This window comes from Nilaparvata lugens, chromosome 1, assembly GCF_014356525.2.
Source record: "Nilaparvata lugens isolate BPH chromosome 1, ASM1435652v1, whole genome shotgun sequence".
NCBI lineage: Eukaryota > Metazoa > Arthropoda > Insecta > Hemiptera > Delphacidae > Nilaparvata > Nilaparvata lugens.
In genome coordinates this window covers 75,723,118-75,744,078 of record NC_052504.1, presented here as the reverse complement: position 1 = coordinate 75,744,078, position 20,961 = coordinate 75,723,118, and the positions used below count along the sequence as shown (strand labels likewise).

Here is a 20,961-nt window from a genome sequence, read left to right as displayed (position 1 = left end):
ATCAAGTTCTAAACTAGTATTAAGCGATTTAATACTGCTTGCAGTATTCACTTGGTAAAATCATGATAACGTCAAGTATGTGCATCATGTCTTACCGTGATTATTGATTGGCAAACTCATCAGTAAAGTAATATAACTTTTTTCCTTAATTCACATGAAGTTGAAAATGATACAAACTTATATTGGGGTTTATAACAACCTACAGCCCACAGCCTACTATCTATGATAAATTATGTCATATTCTAGAATCGCTGTTTCTTTATTAATAATATTTCACATTTAAAACTCCTATTTCATAAATCATCTTATAGGTCATGTAATTGTAATAAATAAAGTGCACAGTACTGACCTGGAGGTTGAATTTTCCGGCAACTTCTTCGAGCTTGGCCTTGTTAGCAGCCAACTTGGGGACTTTGATGTGCACCGAAGCACGGATGGTGGTTCCCAAGTTGGTGGGGCAGAAAGTCAGGAATCCCAACCTGTCATCGTGAGAAAACGGAATTCTCTTCTCGATGTCATTCACAGCAGACACCAATCTTCTGTAAACCTGAAATAGCCACATAAACAATTATTTAATTGCTATTCGAATTGAAGAGCAAATCGCGGATCTTAGTTCATATTACACTTTTTTAATTTGTAATTAGTAATTATTTTTGCTAACCTTGATAAGTTTATTCAGTTGATGCGTAAAAGTGAACATTTTAATGTAAGGTAATAAACAACTTCATGATAAAATGGATTATAACTATGAGACTGTCAAACATCTGAAACCTACAAGTAAATTGCAACCATTCTATTTTAATGTCATGAGGCCGTCAAGTTTCCATTAAAACAATTAAGAAAAGTAGACTTCGTCCATTAAAATATTCATATTTTAATGTGAATAATGTGACAACCCCAGTTGTCAGTCTTGATCATATTAATTACTCTTCTTAGTTAATTTATTCTATATGTCTATAGCAAGTTTTTCGCCCCAATCCTAGCATTCTTTATATGATCCTTTGAGGGCTGGGATCGTTTGCACAACAATGCATTCTATTAACAAAATACAGTATGAAATACTTTTTCAATAGCCTTCTTTATTTAAATCAGGTTTCCATTCGCTTTGAATGGAATCCTATTTCAATAATGTTTATAGAATGAAGAAAGGATGGACTATGTCCAACGAAATGTTAACAGTTTGCTATTCAATGAACAGTTCAGATTGTCGTATTCCTATTCAATGCACTGTTGATGTACATTATACAGTATATCTCACCTGGCCCAAATCACCACCCATCTGCATGGAGATGATTCTCAAGTGATCCTCCTCGTTGCACCAGACAAGGAAGGTCTTGTTGTCGTTGTGGTAGATACCACGCCCAGTCGGCCAGAATCGGCACGCGTTGGCAGCCTGTACAAAATATCACTTCCAATTAGAAAATGCATCTTTATTATTGAAATATCTTGCTCTGCTCTAGAAACCATATATTCGCACTGTTCTTGCAGCTTATGAAACGCCTGTATAATATGATCGAATTCCATTTGTCATTCTCTAAGCTTGTGTAACAGGCCCCACTTTATGAGAGTAATAAATAAATGGTTCCAGTAATTGAAATCTGGAGGCACTTATGATCCAATTGGAAGCCAGGGGGTGGTTGACTGTTGATTTGCAGTAGATTGTCTTATGCTATCGAGTCTCCAATTATTTGATGTAACTTATCAAGTACTAAACTTCAAACTGAGTAAAACTTCTTTGTCAGAGCATTCACTGAAAACATTTATGATACAGCAAACTCTGAAACATAACTTACTCATGTACAATAAAAAACTAGGCCTATTATCGATCGCTATCCAGCATTGATATACTTTTATTATTTTGTGTAATTGTATTGAATGAAAAACTTCAGATTTCAGACTTCCATAAAGTTTCCGGAATGCAAAGTTTACAATGTATTCATCTTGTGGTTATTTTATCTCCATTCTCACTCTGTTGAGCGTTTGTGCACACAGAGCACAAAGAGCGGTCTGTGTTCCAGCGGTCTCAACAGGAAATAGGTATATCTATGTATTATATAGGCATATCCTTTTAAGACCACTGTGTGCACTCACTCTTAGTTTTGGAACTGGTTCCTTACTATTATTATTAGCGTATGACTTTGAATGGTGGGGGGACCCAAGGGTAGTTCCACCTCGCCGTATATAGTCCAAAGTTCCCTAATGGGAAACCGGACACTAAGGTTATAGTGAGCACAATACTTTAAATTTACACTTTTCACTTCGGAATAAAGTTCCTTACTGTATTGATTTTACAAAAGCTCATAAATCCTGTCTATTATTTGATGCAACTGTGCGGATTTAATAAATGAATGAGTCACCTGCAAGAATCTGTCTCCCTCCTTGAAGAGGAAGTGGTCATCGATGAGCTTCTGCTGGACCTCCTTGGTCATGCCGGTGAGGGGGTAGAAGTCGCCCTTCAGCTCGCCGCTCAGGCCGGACAGCGTGCTGGACACCTTCTCCTCCATCTCCTTGTACTGGGCTTCGGTCAGGCATGGGTTGAATGGGTAGCCCTGCATCGATCGGCCACAGCGCACTCTCGTCGAGATGATGTACTCGCCCTGCAATCACCAACAAAAGCAATCAAATTATCAATCAAGTCAAAAATCGATCAAACACAAATCTGCTATCATCCCAATTTCACTCTTAAACTTCATTTAATATAGGCACATCTTCGTATCATTGGAGAAAACTAAATCAGCAACCATCATGTGAATTTTTTCTTTATCTGTCGCTTATTATTATTTTATTGTAGCTCCACAAGAGTAGTCTATTAGAAATATTTTTTTTCTTGTTTTACTGCATATTCTAGTAGAGTAGTTGTCTATTGTTTTTCTGCTTGCTATTTTTATGAATATTGTATAATACAGTAGCTCTAGTAGAGTACAACATAGGCTTTTATACCTGTCATAGCACTTATATTTTGCATGGCTTCATCTGTTGACTGAAGAATCGATAATTATCATTTGGAATGCTCTGCCCGCACAAAGACCTGTTTAATTTGCAATATGATTTATTATTTTAGTTTCAATAATTTTTCTCTTAATTCTTTCTTGAAATTTTGTAGTTTTTTTTTTAATTTTGTATACTACTATTAATGTAAGACTCTATATATTCCTTCTTTTATTTTTTTCTATCTTTTGTCTGATCATTTTCTATTCTGATTAAACATACGAAGAAGGGCCCCACACAGGAGGATTACCTTTGGCGCTTCATTTAGGTTTAGACTATAATGATAAACATGTATAATGTGCATGCGTGGGTGTTTGCTACACCAGTTATGTTATTTTATTTCAATTTGTTTGTACAATGTCTGTTTTTGGTCGAATAAATTGTTATTATTCGTTTTTGTGATGCAACTACATAAATCGGCGGTGTTTCAACAAAAAAAAAAATTACCACTGTATTTCCTATAGTGTAGCAGACAATACCTGTATACTTATTATTGCTGTTACTCTTTATTTTTTGAGTGTTTTCTACATTTTTCACGTAGAAATAAAGTCAAATTTATTATGATGATTATTATTATTATTAGAGCTTGATCTTCCCTAAATTTAGGTTATGATCACATAAGATGCACGTATGTGCAAGTGCACGAGAGATCATGCATGACCAAGCGCACAGACAGATGAGAAACAAATCTGGAGAGAGCCATATAGGAGCACTCACACTGAACGCGTGCACTTGCTGGTGGCGTTCAGTGTGAGCAGCTACAGGCAAGTCACAACGCGTTGCTATGGCTCTTTACAGATGATCTTCTGTGCACTTGCACATAAGTGCATCTAATGTGATCATACCCTTAGATTAATATTGGTTTGATTCTGTTTTATGTACTGAAAGTAACTTTTGTAAAGTCTATGATAATCTCTCAACATAAAAACCCTTGGAGGTAGAAAAAGTTATTTAGGAATAATAAGCTTAAATTAAGTTGTAATATCTGGATAATTATAGATTTGGCTCTCTATAAAGTATGATGGTACTATACTGGAAGTATTGACTCAAACCATCTCCATTTTCAAAGCAAAGCATTCATATGGAAAGATTTGTGTGGGATTGAACTGATGTTTGTTCAATCATAGATGTTAATAATATTCACACTTCTTTTAAGGGCTACTGATTATTAAAACACAATAACAAATTATCAAGTAAGTTACCCTTTATTGTATTGCAACACTACTAGTCAACTCTTTCAACAGCCATTATCAAGTGTCTTTTACACTGCTTTAACTCTTAAAGTGCATTTATAATACTGTAGTTTCAAATCTTCAAGGGTCATTCTCAAGTAGCCTACACTTTATTTACTCTTGAAACTGGCTCTTGAAGGGTTGAAACTAGTAGTGTTGCAATAAAATGAAGGGTACTTGTGTTTTATTCTAATGATGATAATAGTATTTATTTCTTACAGTATCGATCGAGCAGACGTAGTTTTTTTTAGTGAGAGTAATTGAAATAGTGTATGCAATAGTTGAAGTGCTGAGTTCAGTGTTTTGATTGTTGTGCGCGAGTTCAGTGCCCTGCGCTGAAAAAACAGTTCAGTGCCCTGCGCTGAAAAAACAGTTCAGTGCTGAATTGTCATATAATCCTGCTGAGGAATGTAAGGAATGTGAGGCCAGGGACACACGAACGGTTTTTTGCCGGATGAATAGCAAAGTACACAGGAAGGCATGGTTTCGTCAGCATCTTCAACGACACGGAAGCTCCAATCATCAGCTTCAAGTACAATGCAACCAGCATCTTCTAGAAATAACAATAAAAGTTATTCACCACCGAACTGGGAGGAAGAAGAGAAAATGGTAGCATCAGAGACTGCATGGATTCTCCCTAACCAAAGAAGAGGAAAATCCGTGACTCACCAGAAACAATAAGGCCTGCAACTGAGTCTACAAGTATAAAACCGAAAGAAAAGAAAAACAAGCCTCCACTAGTCCTATTAAGCGAAGTTCAATAGTATTGAAATCAAATAATCCTTATTTCAGTACAGAGATTTAACTAAGATGTTGAATTAAGCTAACATCTAACATCAATCAGATTCAAACATTTCAAAACAGAGTACTGCGGAACATTGTGAATGCGCCCTGGTACATAAGGACAGCGATTTGCACCGAGATCTGCACATCCCCTATGTGACCAGTGAAATAAGACGATTGGCAGCCCATCATGAGTCACATCTTCATCAACACGACAACACCGAAGTCATCCAACTACTAGACAGCACTGAACTCACAAGGAGATTGAAGAGAACAAAGCCCTTCGAGTTGGTGTAGTGCTAGTGAAGTGAAAAAAGTATAAATTAAATAAATGTGTAGCGAAAGAATTTAAAGTAGTGAAATAATTATAGACTAGAACTGTAGGCTTCACTAGAAGACTTAAGCAATAAAAATTAATATGTTAGGAAAATAAATAAGAGAACAAAATTAATGGTTAGTCCTAGTGACTAGTTTTAATAGAAATAATAATAATAAAAAAAAATTCTTACAGCAGGGTCAAGGTTGGCAAAGCTGTCGACATCACCGAAGTCCCTTGGGGGGTGTTTGTCAGTCTTCTTGAATCCACCATGGTAGTCCTCAATGATTGGGTCGAACAGGTCGGCGAACACACCGTACGCCTCAGCATCCGGAGCATAGATGCCGACGCCAGAGTCGTGGTTCTCCAGACCTACGAAAACATTAAATAGTCACCATAATCTAGCAAATTATGTTGTAATGTGCATGTTGATTTTATCGAGCAGATTACGGTACTGTAATAGACGTAGAATCTATTTAATTTATTTGAATTCTATATTTTAACACTTCCGATATACACATTCTTCTACTCGTTGTTACTCTGTCGCTCTAGGTTTTTGAAAAACAATAGGAGGTTCTAACGCTCTACTAGAGAAATCAAATCAATTTATTCTCACAATTTACAAATAATACAGTACAGTTACAGTACATTTATATACACCCTTACATTGTGAGAGACTCACATGTAGGCTTAAACCTGTGTTTGTGAGGGCCTGGCGTAATTCGCTGAATTTAAATCGATAAACTCAATTTAAGAAAATTAATATTATATTAAACTAAATTTGAGAAAAATACAGATTAAAAATATGATATGAATAAATGTTGAAAAGGGAACTTTGGACTATGTACGGCGAGGTGGAACTACCCTTGGGTCTCCCCACCATTCAAAGCCATACGCTAATAATAATAATAATAATGTTGATATTATAGAAAAAAACAAATAATTGGCTGCGGAAACAGCCAGTTATAATTAATGAATAAAAAATTAGTAAAACTAAAAAGATAGATACACTATAGCAATGCAATTAAATACTAAGTTATAAAGAATTTTTTCAAAACCTATAATGAGTGATGGTGATGACGATGGACGATCTAATCAAAAACATTTAATATAACAGTAAACTACACTGGCTACAAAAAATAAGCACTATGGGACTTGAAATCCGAAGGACCACAGACAAGATTACCAAATTTCACATTCCCTACCTATAAACAGAGAGAAGCACGCGTTCAGACTCCTCTTGGTCACTTATAATCAACCACTTTTCAACAAATCGCTTATATTGGCGTGATCTGTAATTTTGAAATGTTTTGAGATAGTCAGGTATGTTTCTAAGTATTATGTGTGACAGGTTGTGAATATTAGTTGTTGAATATGTTTTATTTAATCTTGGAGTCTGTATATTGTTTATGTGTGATGCTCTGGTGGGGTATCTATGATCTCTTGTATTGTTAAAAATTTGGTTATGGTGGGAGTGCATGTAAATTAAGGCAGATCTCACAAATAGCTTACATTGAACACTTGAAAAGTCCTCATATAATTCTTTAGTGTGACATCTGGGACCTCTCTGCAATGCGACCCTCAAGATAGAATTTTGAGAAACTTTTAAAGGCTCAAGAACAGTTTTATAGCATCCCCCCACGCAATTATTCCCCACTGCAGCATTGACTGTACATATGCAAAATATACATTCCTAAGCTCCTGTACATTAAGATTATGAAAATCAATAAGTTCATTCACACAGTAGGTTTACAATACTGTATTTGCAATCTGATCCATTGTTCAGATTAGTGGAAGATCGTTCATCACGGTATCCGTTTATGGTTCTTCAATTTTCAATACGACACTAGAAGTTCGAATAAGCTAAAGCTACTGGCAACGCCAGCATAGTATGATCTCACAGCCTTATTCATCACTTAAGAATATGGACTACTTTTCTTACAAAAGTTTTTTTCTGATTTCAACACAGCTGAAATCAATTTTGCTTTTATTTATCCAATGATTTTTCAATGTTAATGCGTGTGTTGTCTATGGAACTGTCCTCCTCACGCAAACAACTGGTCTATGTGGAGGAATTCCATGTATGTAATCGAGTTTAATTTTTTTGCAAAAGGAAAATTTTTGAAGGAATAGAGAATTTTGGAATTGAATTGTATTTCCACCACTACAATAAAATAGTTTGACTGCTTAAAAAGACAATTTCCAAGACATCTTGGAACGAAGGTTGTAAATTTTTTTATTCATTTTAGACATTCCTAGGACCCTAGTAGAGGTAATTATGAAAGGTATATTCATTTGATTGTGAAAAGGACTTCAGTATTTTAATTTTTATTAAAATGATAATTTTTCACTCCATTAATTAAATCACTCAATTATTCTATTTAATATTGTAATACTGCTATGAGCATACAAAATAATTCTTCTATCATGAGATTGTTCACATAAATTTTGTTTGGAGCGCACTTTGTACAATTCGTATCAAGAATGAAATAATGAGAGGTTCTATTGGCCACTACAGAAAGCGAATGCAGCACTGATGATGGTGGTAATTGAACTTGGCTCCAATTCATTGTGATTATGACAATGAAGATTAGTGGCTCCATGTCTTTGGAGATGAACAGTTGCTGAAGGGCAGGGTGAGGCAGGATGTGGGGGGGGGTCTGCCGGCGCTGTTTAACGCTTGTTAAGACCCCAATTCTCATTAAATGACTCATCCATCCGTCCTGTCGACACATTGTCTGTCCCTGCTCAACGAGAACTGTTAAATCTGCCTCTAACTGGCCATACCACTCCAAAATCATGATTCATCATGACTATATGGGGTGGATTCTGAGACTGTTGGTCATACTTTGCTCTTGAAATGAATCATTGATCAAAAATGAGAATTTCCTATCAAAATTTTAGTTTATGAATCCAATATATGAAATGAAAGGATCTTGTAATGGATAGTGATAGAATGATATTTATAATGAATGTTTGAAGCTCATCATATTGGTCTAGGCGGTTTAATATGAATAGGTTGCATCTTGTGTTATATATTTAAAAAAAATTTTTACAGTATGTTCTCTCTAATATTTTGACAAATATTACTATACTCCACTACGAGTCTATTAATATATATTTTGTATGATATTTCATATATATACGGGAAGAATACACATATTATATGTACCTTATTGAACTATTTCCTTCAATGTGCTCTCAAATGATATGTGCCATAATTTATTATTATATATGCGGTACCAGTGGCGGCTCGTCCTATGTGTTCAATAGTTCATTGAACCTCCAAAATTGAACAAACTCCTATAGAATGATGAATTCTACTCATATAATTATATTTTTATTTTATACTCATGAAAATACATAAAATTTTGCATCTACGTAAACTTAACGTCGATGTTTTGCGGCCGGTGCCGGAGTGGCTTGCTTGAAACAGCACCGAATGGCATGACGAGACGGGTGGTGGTGGAAAGCAGTGTTCCTTCCCCGATGTGAACCAAAAACATGGCTGGGTGAGGTAGCGGAACAGAGGAGGGGAATCGGTTTGCTAGCACGGATTTGGTTCACAATCCTGTCTGAACCACGTTTCCACGAGTTCATCCGAGAGTAGGCGAACCTATAGTGAGGTTCACGTTATAATGACAGTATTTGATCAACTTTGGTTTTGCTATCCTTTTCTAGGTCCACAAATGCCAATTATGTTTTTGACAGTGTAGAAATATAATTAATTAATGCAGAGAATCGGCATCGCTATTCTTCTATCTTTATCACTTCTAGTGAGGTCCACGTTATAATGACAGTATTTGATCAACTTTGGTTTTGCTATCCTTGTCTATCATTCGACAAAGCCGGTTGTACTATTCTTTACTAGGTCCACAACGATGACAATCATGTTTTTGACAGTGTAGAAATATAATTAATGCAAAAAATCGGCATCGCTATTCTTTTATCTTTATCCACTGCCATTATAACGTGGACCACACTATAGCCGAGGCAAGTGAAGCATTCGGTAAACCTCGGAATGAATCGTGAGCACAGAATAGATACAGAATGGAAACTTGTAATCAAACGCCTATCTTACCAATGCTTTTTACATGACCCCAATACTAAACACGTCACGTGACCTTGGGAAGTTCCAATCCTGGTCTTCTGATTGGCTCATGGCAGTGAACGAGATCAATTGATCCGGATCATTAAAGTGATCCGAACCTACCATCAATACTATTACAATGCGGCGCTTCCTAACAAGATGGCGGATTTTGGTGTCAGGGTATAGCCAAGTTTCCGTACTGTATGTATACTGTGTCGTGAGTATACGGATTCAGTAGCAGTGCCACCTTGATCATAACCAACAAATTCAAACTTTGTGGCAGTAAACAGTGAAAAAGCGATAAACAAGAAGTAGAAAGCGTGATAGTTTTGAGGTTATAACGTACGGTTTCGGGTATACACTGTATACAGTTTTGATAGACGGTATTCACTGCATTTTTTGTTTTATAAATTTGTTTTGCGTGTTGAAGAATATAGTCTAGTAATTTCTAGTGTGTTTCGCGTATTCGTGAGTATTTCTAGTATGTCCATTTTGTTTTAGTGAGAGTGTGAATATAATTTATTGTGTTAGGTACCATAACAGCATTTTGATGAAGAAATATGAATAAGGTTTAGTATTTGTTAAAGACAAACATTAATATTGAGGATAGGTGTAAAATAAAACATTATGGTAGATTAACTCCCAAAGTAAAAATCAAACAAGAAAAATATGAACAGGACAAAAAATCTATATTATTTGTAGAAAATATGCTTAATCTTTGGGGGGTAATTCCGTAAAATTATTATTGATTACCTTTACACTTGATTATGCTCAATACTCTATATCCTCTTGACCTTTCTCCCCAATAGATCATGAGGTTGAACCCCCAAGCTGAAAGATCACGAGCCGCTACTGTGCGGTACTCAAATAATACATGGTATTCGGTTTATGATGTAATAGTATTGAGTTTGTCTAGTCTTTCTTTCTCATGCTTATGTGACGTGTGATAGGCCTACATGCAATTCAACTTTACTATCATAACACAACTATGTATAAATACCATCGTTGAAAGCATTCCTTATCAGGCCATTAGGATAGCAGTGGTTTGATCATTGGTGATACAGGGTCGCGTTCAAGAATGAGGAATTGAAAAAGTTGGCAGTTGGCACTTAGTAGACTTATTGATCAGCATAAGACAATGCCTGGCACTGGCTCTGGGCACATTGCCGCCTCGAGCACCCATCATATCGATTCTGCCAGGTGACCTACTTTTTGCACAAAATTTATTTCCCATAATCATGACTAACCACTGAGGTGTCTCCTGATTTTCTATTACATTCCCTCAACCGTGTAATTGGATTTATTAGTTTTTGGGTGAACTGTATTATGTGGAGGAAAATTATAACATGATGAAAATAAGGTGACGTTAAGTTCAAGTTGTTGGGTTTGAAGGATTGATAAGATAGGTACTGTAATAATATCTAATCGCTATCAAATTCATGACATTTTTTCAATTCGTGTGTCTCTTTCACGGTTAGATCTTTTCAAAAGAATCCATTACATTCGAAAGAAGTGTTTTCTATAAAGTATAGTAAACATTTTTAAAATTAATTTTGTTATTGTTATTTCTATTGATGAGTTTGTTTTTATAATACTATTTTAATCTCAAGTACATACTACCCGAACTGTAGAGTGAGATCAGAGTTATTTGTAACTGAATTGGTACGAGATCAATTGAAATCTTGAAAAATATATTGCAACATCTGATTTTAAACCATTTTTTTCATCTTGAATTATTACTCAACTATCCTAGATTCTTCTAAAAACGAATGTACATTCATTAAAACTAATAAATAGGAGGAGTTTTGAATTCAAGTTGAAGGAAAATGTTTTTTTTATCAGCTTCGTACTTGATGTGTGTGTCCCGTCCGTTCCCTACCAATAACGCGAGTGTCTTGAAAATATTCTATTGAAGGCTGTTTGAGAGTTTTCAATTTAGATAATTCATATTTAAATATCCGGGTATTTTTGTAAGTATCAGTATATGTGCAAAAATAAAGCTTCCATACATTATTGAAAGAAATGTTCTTTGTTTCTATGCTTGAAAATTGAGAGAGAAGTTGTCATCCTGCTAAGTGGTTTTTACTTGTAAGTTTACAACATTCGTATTATAATAAAAAAAATTCATCATGTATATTCGAGTGGCAGGGATTTTTATTGTGTTGTCCTAAATAGTCGAATTTTGAGATTTTAATAATGAGTGATTGCTGAAACTATCATTGATAATTTCATGGATGGACATAATTTTTTTTTAAATAAGGATGATCTCAAGCTAAATGTACAATATTATAAATAACGAGTGAACAATCATTAGAAACCTGATTGGATGACATCGAGGAGGGTGCTTCCAAAGGTTGGGGTCTTCTTGGTCTTGAGGCTGTCGAATACCTCCTGGGTGAGGTACTTCTTCAGCAGCGACTTGCTGTCAGACTCCTGCAGTTTCTTGAAGCCAGTTTCGAGCTTCTCAAGAACTGCAGCATCAACCATCTTGGGAGTACTGTAACAAATAAAATGAAAAAAGTTTAGATGAAATCAGAAGTATATAATATTCTCATTTCTATTAGGGAACTGTACATTAGTAGTTTTCAAAAATTGAACTTGTACATGCGCACTTTTTATCCCCTTTCTTTGTATTTCACGGCAAGGTGAACTTAAGAATAAATCGTAGGCTACATTTTCAGTCACAACCCATTATTTCCACATTAATTTGCATCTGAGTTTTTATAAAGTTCAATTCGCATTATATTCTGGGTGAGTTTGGTAGGATTGCTTTTTAATGTAACTTCTTCACTGAACCTCTGAACTTTGTTGTTCTGCTCTTTGGATTGCTTTTGTGAATTGTCTGCCCTCTTAATTTGTCTATCATTTGTCGCTCATTTGTAAATTCTCTAGTATCATAATGAACGAAATAAATTAGACACTCTGGAAAGCACTACAGCTTGATGTAAGCTGTAGAGTAAATATCCTTGATGTGGGAACCCGAGCTTAAAATACTAATTCGATGACATCTGAGAATGTAAGCTGATGTTCTCACTTGAAAAAACAAATAGAATATCTTGAAGCTTTAAGATTCACAATAGATTTTTTTTTGTTTTTAAATTACATTGAAAATAGATTCGACAAATAAAATAGAGCGGGTTAGAAAACAACACCGTCGTCCTCCGTCTCATCCTTATTCTTCTTTCTCTCCTCTTCCTCCATCTTTCATATCATCTCTGTTCAACATGCCAAGCTGAACAAGTTCAATTCATTCCATTAATAAATTGTCAGTCAGCCAAGTGTTCAATTATTGAAGAGCTGCAGCTGTTATTTAAATGCAGCATATAGCTCAATTTTAGGCTCATGAAGTGGTCATTTAGGAATCCAAAATGCTTCTCAGAGCTCAGACTTTTTTACCCTGTAATAGGGAAATTCATTTGAGGGAATCATGCCTTATATTTTAGAGAATAAATTGATGAAAGAAGAATATTACTTGTCACATTTTAAAACAGATTTGCCCTCAATTTGAATGTGAAAAAATATAGCCTATATTAAATTTATATTACACTTCCCACTGCATAACAAATGAAGTTAATGATTAACGTTGAAAGTTAATAGGGTTAGGTCAGCTCTGTGTTTTCTAAGAATCCACTCGATCAAGGAAAGGTTGATAATTCAGTGGATCATTTCTCATTCATATTGTTATTTGTCTATGTACGTATTCCAAATGAATGAACATCGCAATGTTCGAAGATCGAGAAGTAGAAACGAAATATACTGCATATCCAAATGATAACAAACACTCAATCTCATTTGTACAAACAAAACTTCTTCAGTAAGAATAAATAAAAATTACATTGATAACAAATTTAACTATAATTTTAAAATTAGTTGTGCAAGTAGTATTAATTATAATATTCAGTAAGAAATCATTCTATCTCTAATTTTTATTATTATTTTTTCATCATTATTCTAATGCTCTATCAAGTTTGTTAGATAGGAAAAATACGGAGCAATTTCTCTTGGGGAAATAGAAGTTTTCAACTAGAAGCTATTTCGTGATCATGTTGACAGGAAAATCACTCACGCTATGGTTGGTATCTAGTCAAGCTCAACGGTTTTTCATAGAAGAGTTTCATCCTCTAACCATGTTTAGATCAATTGAAGCATGCAAAAACGTTCCATGCAGCTCAAAATGGGGTATGAAACTAGAAGCGAACAAGTTTTGATGTAGGCTACATGAGAGCACGCGAGAATCCTTTTTACTTATTAAAATGTAAAATTGAAGAATGCCCTTGATATCAGCCCTCAGAATACTTGAATTGATCTAGCTGTATCTAGCGTTTCAATTATTGGTTTTCTGTTTTATAAATTCAAAAGTACTGTACACTATTCATAAATAAAAATGCAGGCTCTGTTCTAAGTTTATTGATTTCTATGGAAAACAAACCGAGCGATTAATCAGTGATATGAAGGCTCATACAATATTCGTATTACAATGAAATTAGGATAACATGGATCACTTCTGTAATTAGAATAAAATATTATATTGTACTAGATAATCCTATTTTGTATTTGAGATGAATTCATCCTGTTCCGGGTTTTCAGTTTTATTGAATACTTGGACAACCTTCGATTCCACTTTGAGCATCTCAACATCGTTTGTTTATTATTATTTTTGACTTATTCAAGACTCTTCAGATCATCAAAAAAAAATGCTTGTTGTGTCCAAAGCTTCACGTCAAGCCTCAATTCACCGCGATCTCTATTATTCGAAATTCGCCACGGTTTCAAATAGATGGGCCTCCGAACAATTTCCACCAGCTAGCTTTTCGTTCCACTTTCTTGCTGCTCTGATGGAAGACCGATTGGAATTTCTTGTCAATGCTTCGGTTGGGACTTTTTATTCTTACATCAGGTGGAGTGCTGCAGGGAGGGATTCAACCTACCGTGTTTCTATTGCAGTAGGAATAGTATGCTATTTTGGTATTACGACATTGAAATAGTCGAGGAGTGGACCTGCAACCTGTAATTTAATTCTTTTGCGATACTTGAGATATTTTTATCCTTTCATCATCAATAAAACATAAATAGAATATAATATTGAAGGGGATTAATAAAATGTTATAAGCGTTTACTAAATTAGGAATCCACAGTCTTGCAAATCTTTATCATCGCCGATTTTTGAAAATTTCCTTTTTTATTATTCTCGACTTTTGTATTAAATAATTTCATTATTTTCTATGAAGGGAAACATTTTCCTTAAATAATTACTATTGCATGAGATATTCCAAAACGTAAACTCCGTATTCGGAATCGTACAATTCAGTACCAGTACATCTCATCGAAAAAAATTGTTAAGATTATTACTTGTTTTCAATATTATGATTAGCTTTCTAGTCATAGCTTTCTTCTTGGCAACATGAGTAGGCTATGATTCAACATTTGAATATTGAAACTCTTCTCGATTACCTATTTTTTCTAGTTGATTGTAGTATTTTTAAACATTCCCGAACTCTTTATGAATTTTACGCAAATAAAGAATGTTTAAAAAGTAACTTTGATTTGAATAAATCTTTCGCCAGTTTCAAGTGTAAATTACTTTGGAATTTAAAACGCAGACATCAAAATGTACATAGAAATAGAGAAAATGTAATGGGTTGAATATGTAATAGAGAGAATGTAATCTCAATGTAATGTAATTATAAATATAAATCTATCATAGAATTCAAAGATTTAAGGAACCGGACTTGCTTATAGTATAGAATGATAGTGATGAAACAGGAGGGGGAAATTATCACGGCACTGAGCCAGCCAATCCTTGTATCAGGCTTTCAGAAAAAAGTTTTGGTTTGTTTAGAGTAAAACATAGTCATCTCTGTAGACTAAATAAACATGAGTGACTAAAAAATTTAAGTATCATGAGCAGACTGCGTTTACTACTACACCCTCTTTACTAAGAATGTTCAACGTCAAATCTTACATAGAATTAGTAAAACCCATAAACTTTCCTTGTGATTTAAACTATAACTTAGAGAAATAAAAATTTCAACACTTCCAACCCTGTACACTTAATTGGGAAGGATAAAACCGGCATTAAAAAAAGTAGCCATAACAATATTGGATATTTGTTATGAAAAATTTGCAATAAAACGAGATTAATCATTCAGTCTATTGCTCCTATTTAAAATCAAGCGAAATCCAAGGTTTCATAATGTGAATTGATTTTTCAAATTAAAAAATCTAATTCTATTTTTTTTAACTTTAGAAATCTTGATCAATTTTTTCAAGTCATACAAGGCTTATCACATAGTAATTTACGAGTTGAATATAATAAAATCAATTATTTTCAGCTTCAAAACATAAAACTATTTCACATCAGATATCAGAAGCTGAAATTTGATAAATAATTTGCTTGTAAGATTTGAATAGGAAAAATTCAAGTTGTAAAATGTAATTACTGATGAAAAACTAATTATAAAGACTTGTTGTTGCTTCTACAAAGTGTTGGAAATAAAATAAATATCAGATACTGTCTAAAATAAGTTGAGTTACAGTATACAAATCTTTGCGTTTACATTCTCTAGTGTTCATTATATATGATACAAGCGCAAGTAAATATACAGTTTTAAAGTGTGCTGGAATGGAAAAGTAGAAAACGCACAATAAAAAACGAATCAGTGAAGAGGCGGGAACATCAGTATTGTCTTACATTTTATCTTAGTGCCGAAGTGGTTGCAGTTTCAAGTTTATGTAAAGATCGATTCGGGGGACACTACATTAGCATAAACAAGCTATTGCGCTGCCAAACAAGATGAATGCATTTTAAGGACAGACAAATACATTGCATGGTGAGGACACTGCAAATATATTGTCACACATGAAATTCTTAGGCTCTATTTGAAACACATTTTACAGGTGTTTGATAGATATATTTCATTAGATGATCTCTTACTCCTTATTTATTGACAATTTAATCTAATTGCTTCTGTTATCTTGAGCTTAAAAATAATATTTTTAAATTACTTCCCTTATAAAAAATTGAAATATGTGATACAAATACAATAAAGAAATCTATATTTTAGATTCAGTTAATTAAAGCGTTATTGGTAAAAAATATAATGCTGCTTACCATGCTCTTACTTTTACTTTACAGCAAGCCATTTTTAATAGTAGAATACGATTTCATAAGGTCACAAAAAGGGTAGTTTTTATTCCAAAATTGTTTATGAAATTTCGTAAACATTCTATGGCAGTTAATAAACTTGAATGGATAAAGCATGTGTGAGTAATAAGCAGCTGAGGAATAATACTTTTACGATAAGATGCGAAACAAGAGAGAAAGTAGAGTAAATTTTATTTGAACTATTCAAAAGTAATAAGTACGTTTTTTTCTTTAAAAAATCTTCAAAAAATGTATTTTCTATTCTCTAATAAATAAATGAATTGTAAGTTAATAAATTTTATTGGAAAAAAGTAATAACAATTTCATATTCAATATTTTTTTCTCTCAATACATTCTATAAGTTTTTTCAAAGTTTTAACTTCAATACTCTCTCTCAATTTTACATAAATGTTATGTACTACAAACTACAATATAATAGTATTACAACATATTATAGTATTTCATCAAAAGTAAGTCTTTCTTAGTTTTAATGTAAGTTAGAATGTTGTTTTCATAAAAAATATATTTTTTTCACACATTAGATAACTTTGAACTTGTTCTTGTGCTCTTTGTCATAAGTAGTGGTACTTTCACTATCATTCATTTTTAGGTCCTCCATATTACTTTTTCTTGAGATTTTTTTCTATTATTTTAGAGTACCGTAGCCAAATGATTTCAGCTTCGACTTTCTAACATTCTAACAATGTAGCTACATGCACTACAGCCATTTTGATTAAAGCGAGGGGTGAATTTGACAGTGCAAGGCTCTGGCTCTGTTGAGCTAAATGAGTGGCAGCTGGCTTGTTTTTCATAGTCTAGAGCCGTCAAGGGTGCTTCATCTAGCTAACGACTAAAGATCAACCCCGTGGTTCTCTCAATGAAAAGATTGTAGGCCTCAATCATCTCAACTATTTATGTTCCGTGAATGGCTCTATACTATAAAAATGATTCAACGTTAGATATTTTCAAAGTATGAAATTTGGTATATTTTGTTGGTACTCATAAAAATCTTATTTTGAATTATTCTACCACTGAATGATAGTAAGAACGAAGGCAGTTACAATGCATTTCAACCATGCTAAGATGAAGATATTTCACTCAGATTTATGCTTCCGCATATTCATCTTTAATGAATGGACAAATTATCAACATAAATGTGTTCCAATATTACTCTATAATCATGGTGTTTAATCCGTCAATTTTGTTGTTTTTTTTTAATACTCCCAGGTTAACTACTTGTAAATTTCATTACCTACGGTATTAGTATTACTCAAGGTACCTAGAATACAGGTACATTGGTATTTCTTATCATTATTCTTGAAAATAAAAGTTTGGATTTTCCTATAATTATGTTCTGAGAAAATCAGATGGATCTTTTGTCAAATGTTACACATATTTCAATTGAAAAAATAATTCAGATTTATGAATGAATACACCTAATATTTAAAAATAATATTGAATTCATTTCATCACAAATAACCTTTGAACTCAAATAAAAATTAACTCAATTTATATTCTTATCAAGTAATTGGCAAGTTCAATTAAAACAGAAAACTACCTCTCTCTACCGAAGCATACAGGAAATTATTTGGTTGTTTTAACACTAAGGTTGTAAGTTTGGGTTGGATTAATAGTGAATCATTCATATCTTCATGACATATGAAGGAAACAGCATGCATCAAATCATTCCAACGAAGCAATCGGAATTGGGGATTAGGCTCTCATTCTTCATTCGACCAATTCAAAATACATCACTGCTGACGTTTGGAATTGAAAGAGGAAATGATTGAGTAAATTTTTATTGCTCACTTCGTTCTAGTTCAATAATCTGACGTTCAATAAATTACAACTTCATGAGTTACCGTATTGTTCAAACTTGAAGGAACTTGCAAATACATTATTATCACAATTATCAGACAATACCCCTACTGAAAAGGTATTCAAGAAAACCTTTTCCAAGAGAACAAAATATCAAATTTAAAAATTGCTAGTTTGATCGATATTCATCTATCAATCTATTATTTAAGAGTTGAATAAATTGGAATGCACAGAATGCTTTCGAATTTCACATTGACATTATTTTCTTTCAGTAATTTTCAATTATTATAAAGTCATTTATTCGGAAAAAATTCAGTCTATTCTCTGATTGAGTCAAAATGAGAAATATGTTGAAAGTGTCCGAAAGTGCACGTTTCATCTTCATATAATTCGATCACAAAATTACTTGCTTCAATTCAAAACAATAGATTTCTAGATCGGCAAATTATCACTGTGAACAAGGAAATGAGGCATGTTTTTCAAATGCATTCCATTTTAGTCCACATCCAATATCTCGAAAACAATTATTATTTTTCTCATTTGTTCATGTACAGATGGCTCAAACATGACTGCGAACGTAGATAAAAAATTATGACTACTGAAGACAATAATTTCGCTTCTCATTATGTTGCAAATTGAATCGTTTCTTTAAAGTTGGAAATCTATTGCATTCTGCAGTGAGGTTCTCTTCAAGAGGCTGATTCGGCAACAAATACAGTAATAAAAACTACTCCTCTATTCTTTCACGATTTTTACTTATATAAATGTTCCATAAAAATTAGATTTCCTTGTCTTTTTCATTTGGGTAATATTTTATTCAATTTAATTTTGCTGGGGAAATCAGTAGAAAGGAATAATTATTGTAATAAATATTTATGATTTTTCTCCACTTGTAGCAGCCTGGTAAATAATGTTTCACTTGACTTTCTTTCAAACTGTCCAAAATAAAGTGAAACAAAATGTAGTATCTCTGCAATATTTACTATTCCAGTTACTTGAAATTACGCTCATTATTTCTATTCATAACATGTAGTACTACTTCACTCAATTAGCAAATAATTTCGTCTATTAGAACTGCCAAATACTGTAATATTCTATCATGTATCCAACACTGTGTTGGCATATAGGCCCTATGATGTTTTGTTCCAAACAGCTTGTTGTCATTCGCCATACATGGGAAGAAACTGATCAACCTTATTAACGTCCAGTCAGGCTCCCAAACAGGGTTAAAGCGTCCTTGTCAGGCTTTTCTCTTTTCTGTTCTTGTCATTCTCTTTGTTTGATCCTGGAACTCAACCTCATAACACTTGGATGTACTTCTGAATGCAAAATGTGCCTACATTTGCGCCTACTTAGAGAGGTAGAAATTGCTTCGATATATTTTATGAAAAATAACTAATTACATAAGAATAATGTTGACCTCAAACAACTTTTTAATTCATCATGCTTGAATATTTGAATTATTAAGAATTCTTAATAATTGAAACTTTTCAATATTTTCCACGCTCAATATTAATGGAGGAAGAGTTCAAGCTCATAATTTGATTCACTATTATTATCTACTATGTTGCAGATTGATAAGCAAGATTATTTTTGCCTTTACTGAATTTTTGTAGGATTATTATTATTGTTGAATAATGTTTCTTCAGAAACTCATCTAGAATTATGAGCCTTTCAATGTAAAAATTACTACAATAATTTATTCTGCTTTTGTGGCTCTGATACAGTATTTAATATTCGAAAGTATTATTATTTCAAATTTTAATGACACTTTTTACACTCGTTAGATTGTGTCAGTTCCTTTTGAATTAACATAGTTTACTTCAAATATTTTCTGAACGTAGAAAAACTAAAAATTTATGAATTAGGGAAATGCATGAGAGATTTTAGTGTGAAAAGGGAGCGTTGACTGTTCTATCATGGCTTGGTTGCATCCGATGAACTTTTATGTGGAAATATGTGTGTGTAGGTTTGTACGGTGCTATCGCACAGACAACAATGCTCAGCTTTTACACTGTGAGAGCGTGTCAAATGGAATTTCATGGAGAACATTTGCTTACGTGGTTGTCTGTTGGCTATTTAGTATTGACAGTACTTCCATCTATTCTAGTATCATCTAGAATTCCATTTGGAACAAGTTATTTAATAGATACTGCTTGACTGCTATGCTTCTTCGATTCATTTTATTTTTTCAAATTAAGTAAGGTTTTATTAAAAGTTTTATTAGTTGTCTTCTCCCTCAATTCATCAGATTGAATCTAATGAAAATACCTTTATTAGTTCAGTAGCCTCCTACGGTACGGGTAGTAAGTCCCATTTTTGATTTGATTGTTGAAGCAAGATCATGAGGAGATACATGAATTTATAGCTCTTCATTTTAATATTCATCTTCATTTATCAATCTTCAATTTTCTTCCCCATCAATCCCTTAAGTTACTTTGTTTAATTAATTTTGAATTGGCTACTTATTCGCCAGAGTAGGCCTATGACACTTCAATATGTAGGCCTATAGGCATCAGTATTGATAATTCTGAATGGTAAATGTGTGGGTTTTAGGGTTTCTATTAAACCTTATTTATTAAAATGAGAT

At 33.4% G+C, this 20,961-nt stretch overlaps 2 protein-coding genes across 8 annotated transcripts in view; one reads left to right on the top strand and one right to left on the bottom strand.

Annotated features, from left to right (window-relative positions):
* The window catches only part of LOC111050889 (arginine kinase), a 62,864-nt gene that overhangs the window by 1,283 nt on the left and 40,620 nt on the right, over nt 1–20,961 (bottom strand). For 3 of the 4 annotated variants that reach the window (XM_039443234.1, XM_039443230.1, XM_039443244.1), the window contains 5 exons: nt 11,728–11,906; nt 5,513–5,691; nt 2,358–2,597; nt 1,259–1,393; nt 350–547 (listed from right to left, as the gene is read on the bottom strand). In XM_039443234.1, coding sequence (XP_039299168.1) covers nt 350–547; nt 1,259–1,393; nt 2,358–2,597; nt 5,513–5,691; nt 11,728–11,906 — 931 coding nt within the window. Of the gene's footprint in view, nt 1–349; nt 548–1,258; nt 1,394–2,357; nt 2,598–5,512; nt 5,692–11,727; nt 11,907–16,520; nt 16,656–20,961 lie in introns of those variants that run through there. The other variant, XM_022337262.2, reaches the window with a different exon arrangement.
* Nucleotides 1–20,961, top strand: part of LOC111055153 (ataxin-2-like protein) — a 50,342-nt gene that overhangs the window by 4,285 nt on the left and 25,096 nt on the right. Inside the window, exon 1 of one of the 4 annotated variants that reach the window (XM_039443215.1) lies at nt 9,743–9,877. The exons of 2 other annotated variants lie outside the window; for them this stretch is intronic. The gene's annotated coding sequence lies outside the window, so the exon portion shown is untranslated. Of the gene's footprint in view, nt 1–9,742; nt 9,979–20,961 lie in introns of those variants that run through there. One more of the 4 variants, XM_039443221.1, reaches the window with a different exon arrangement.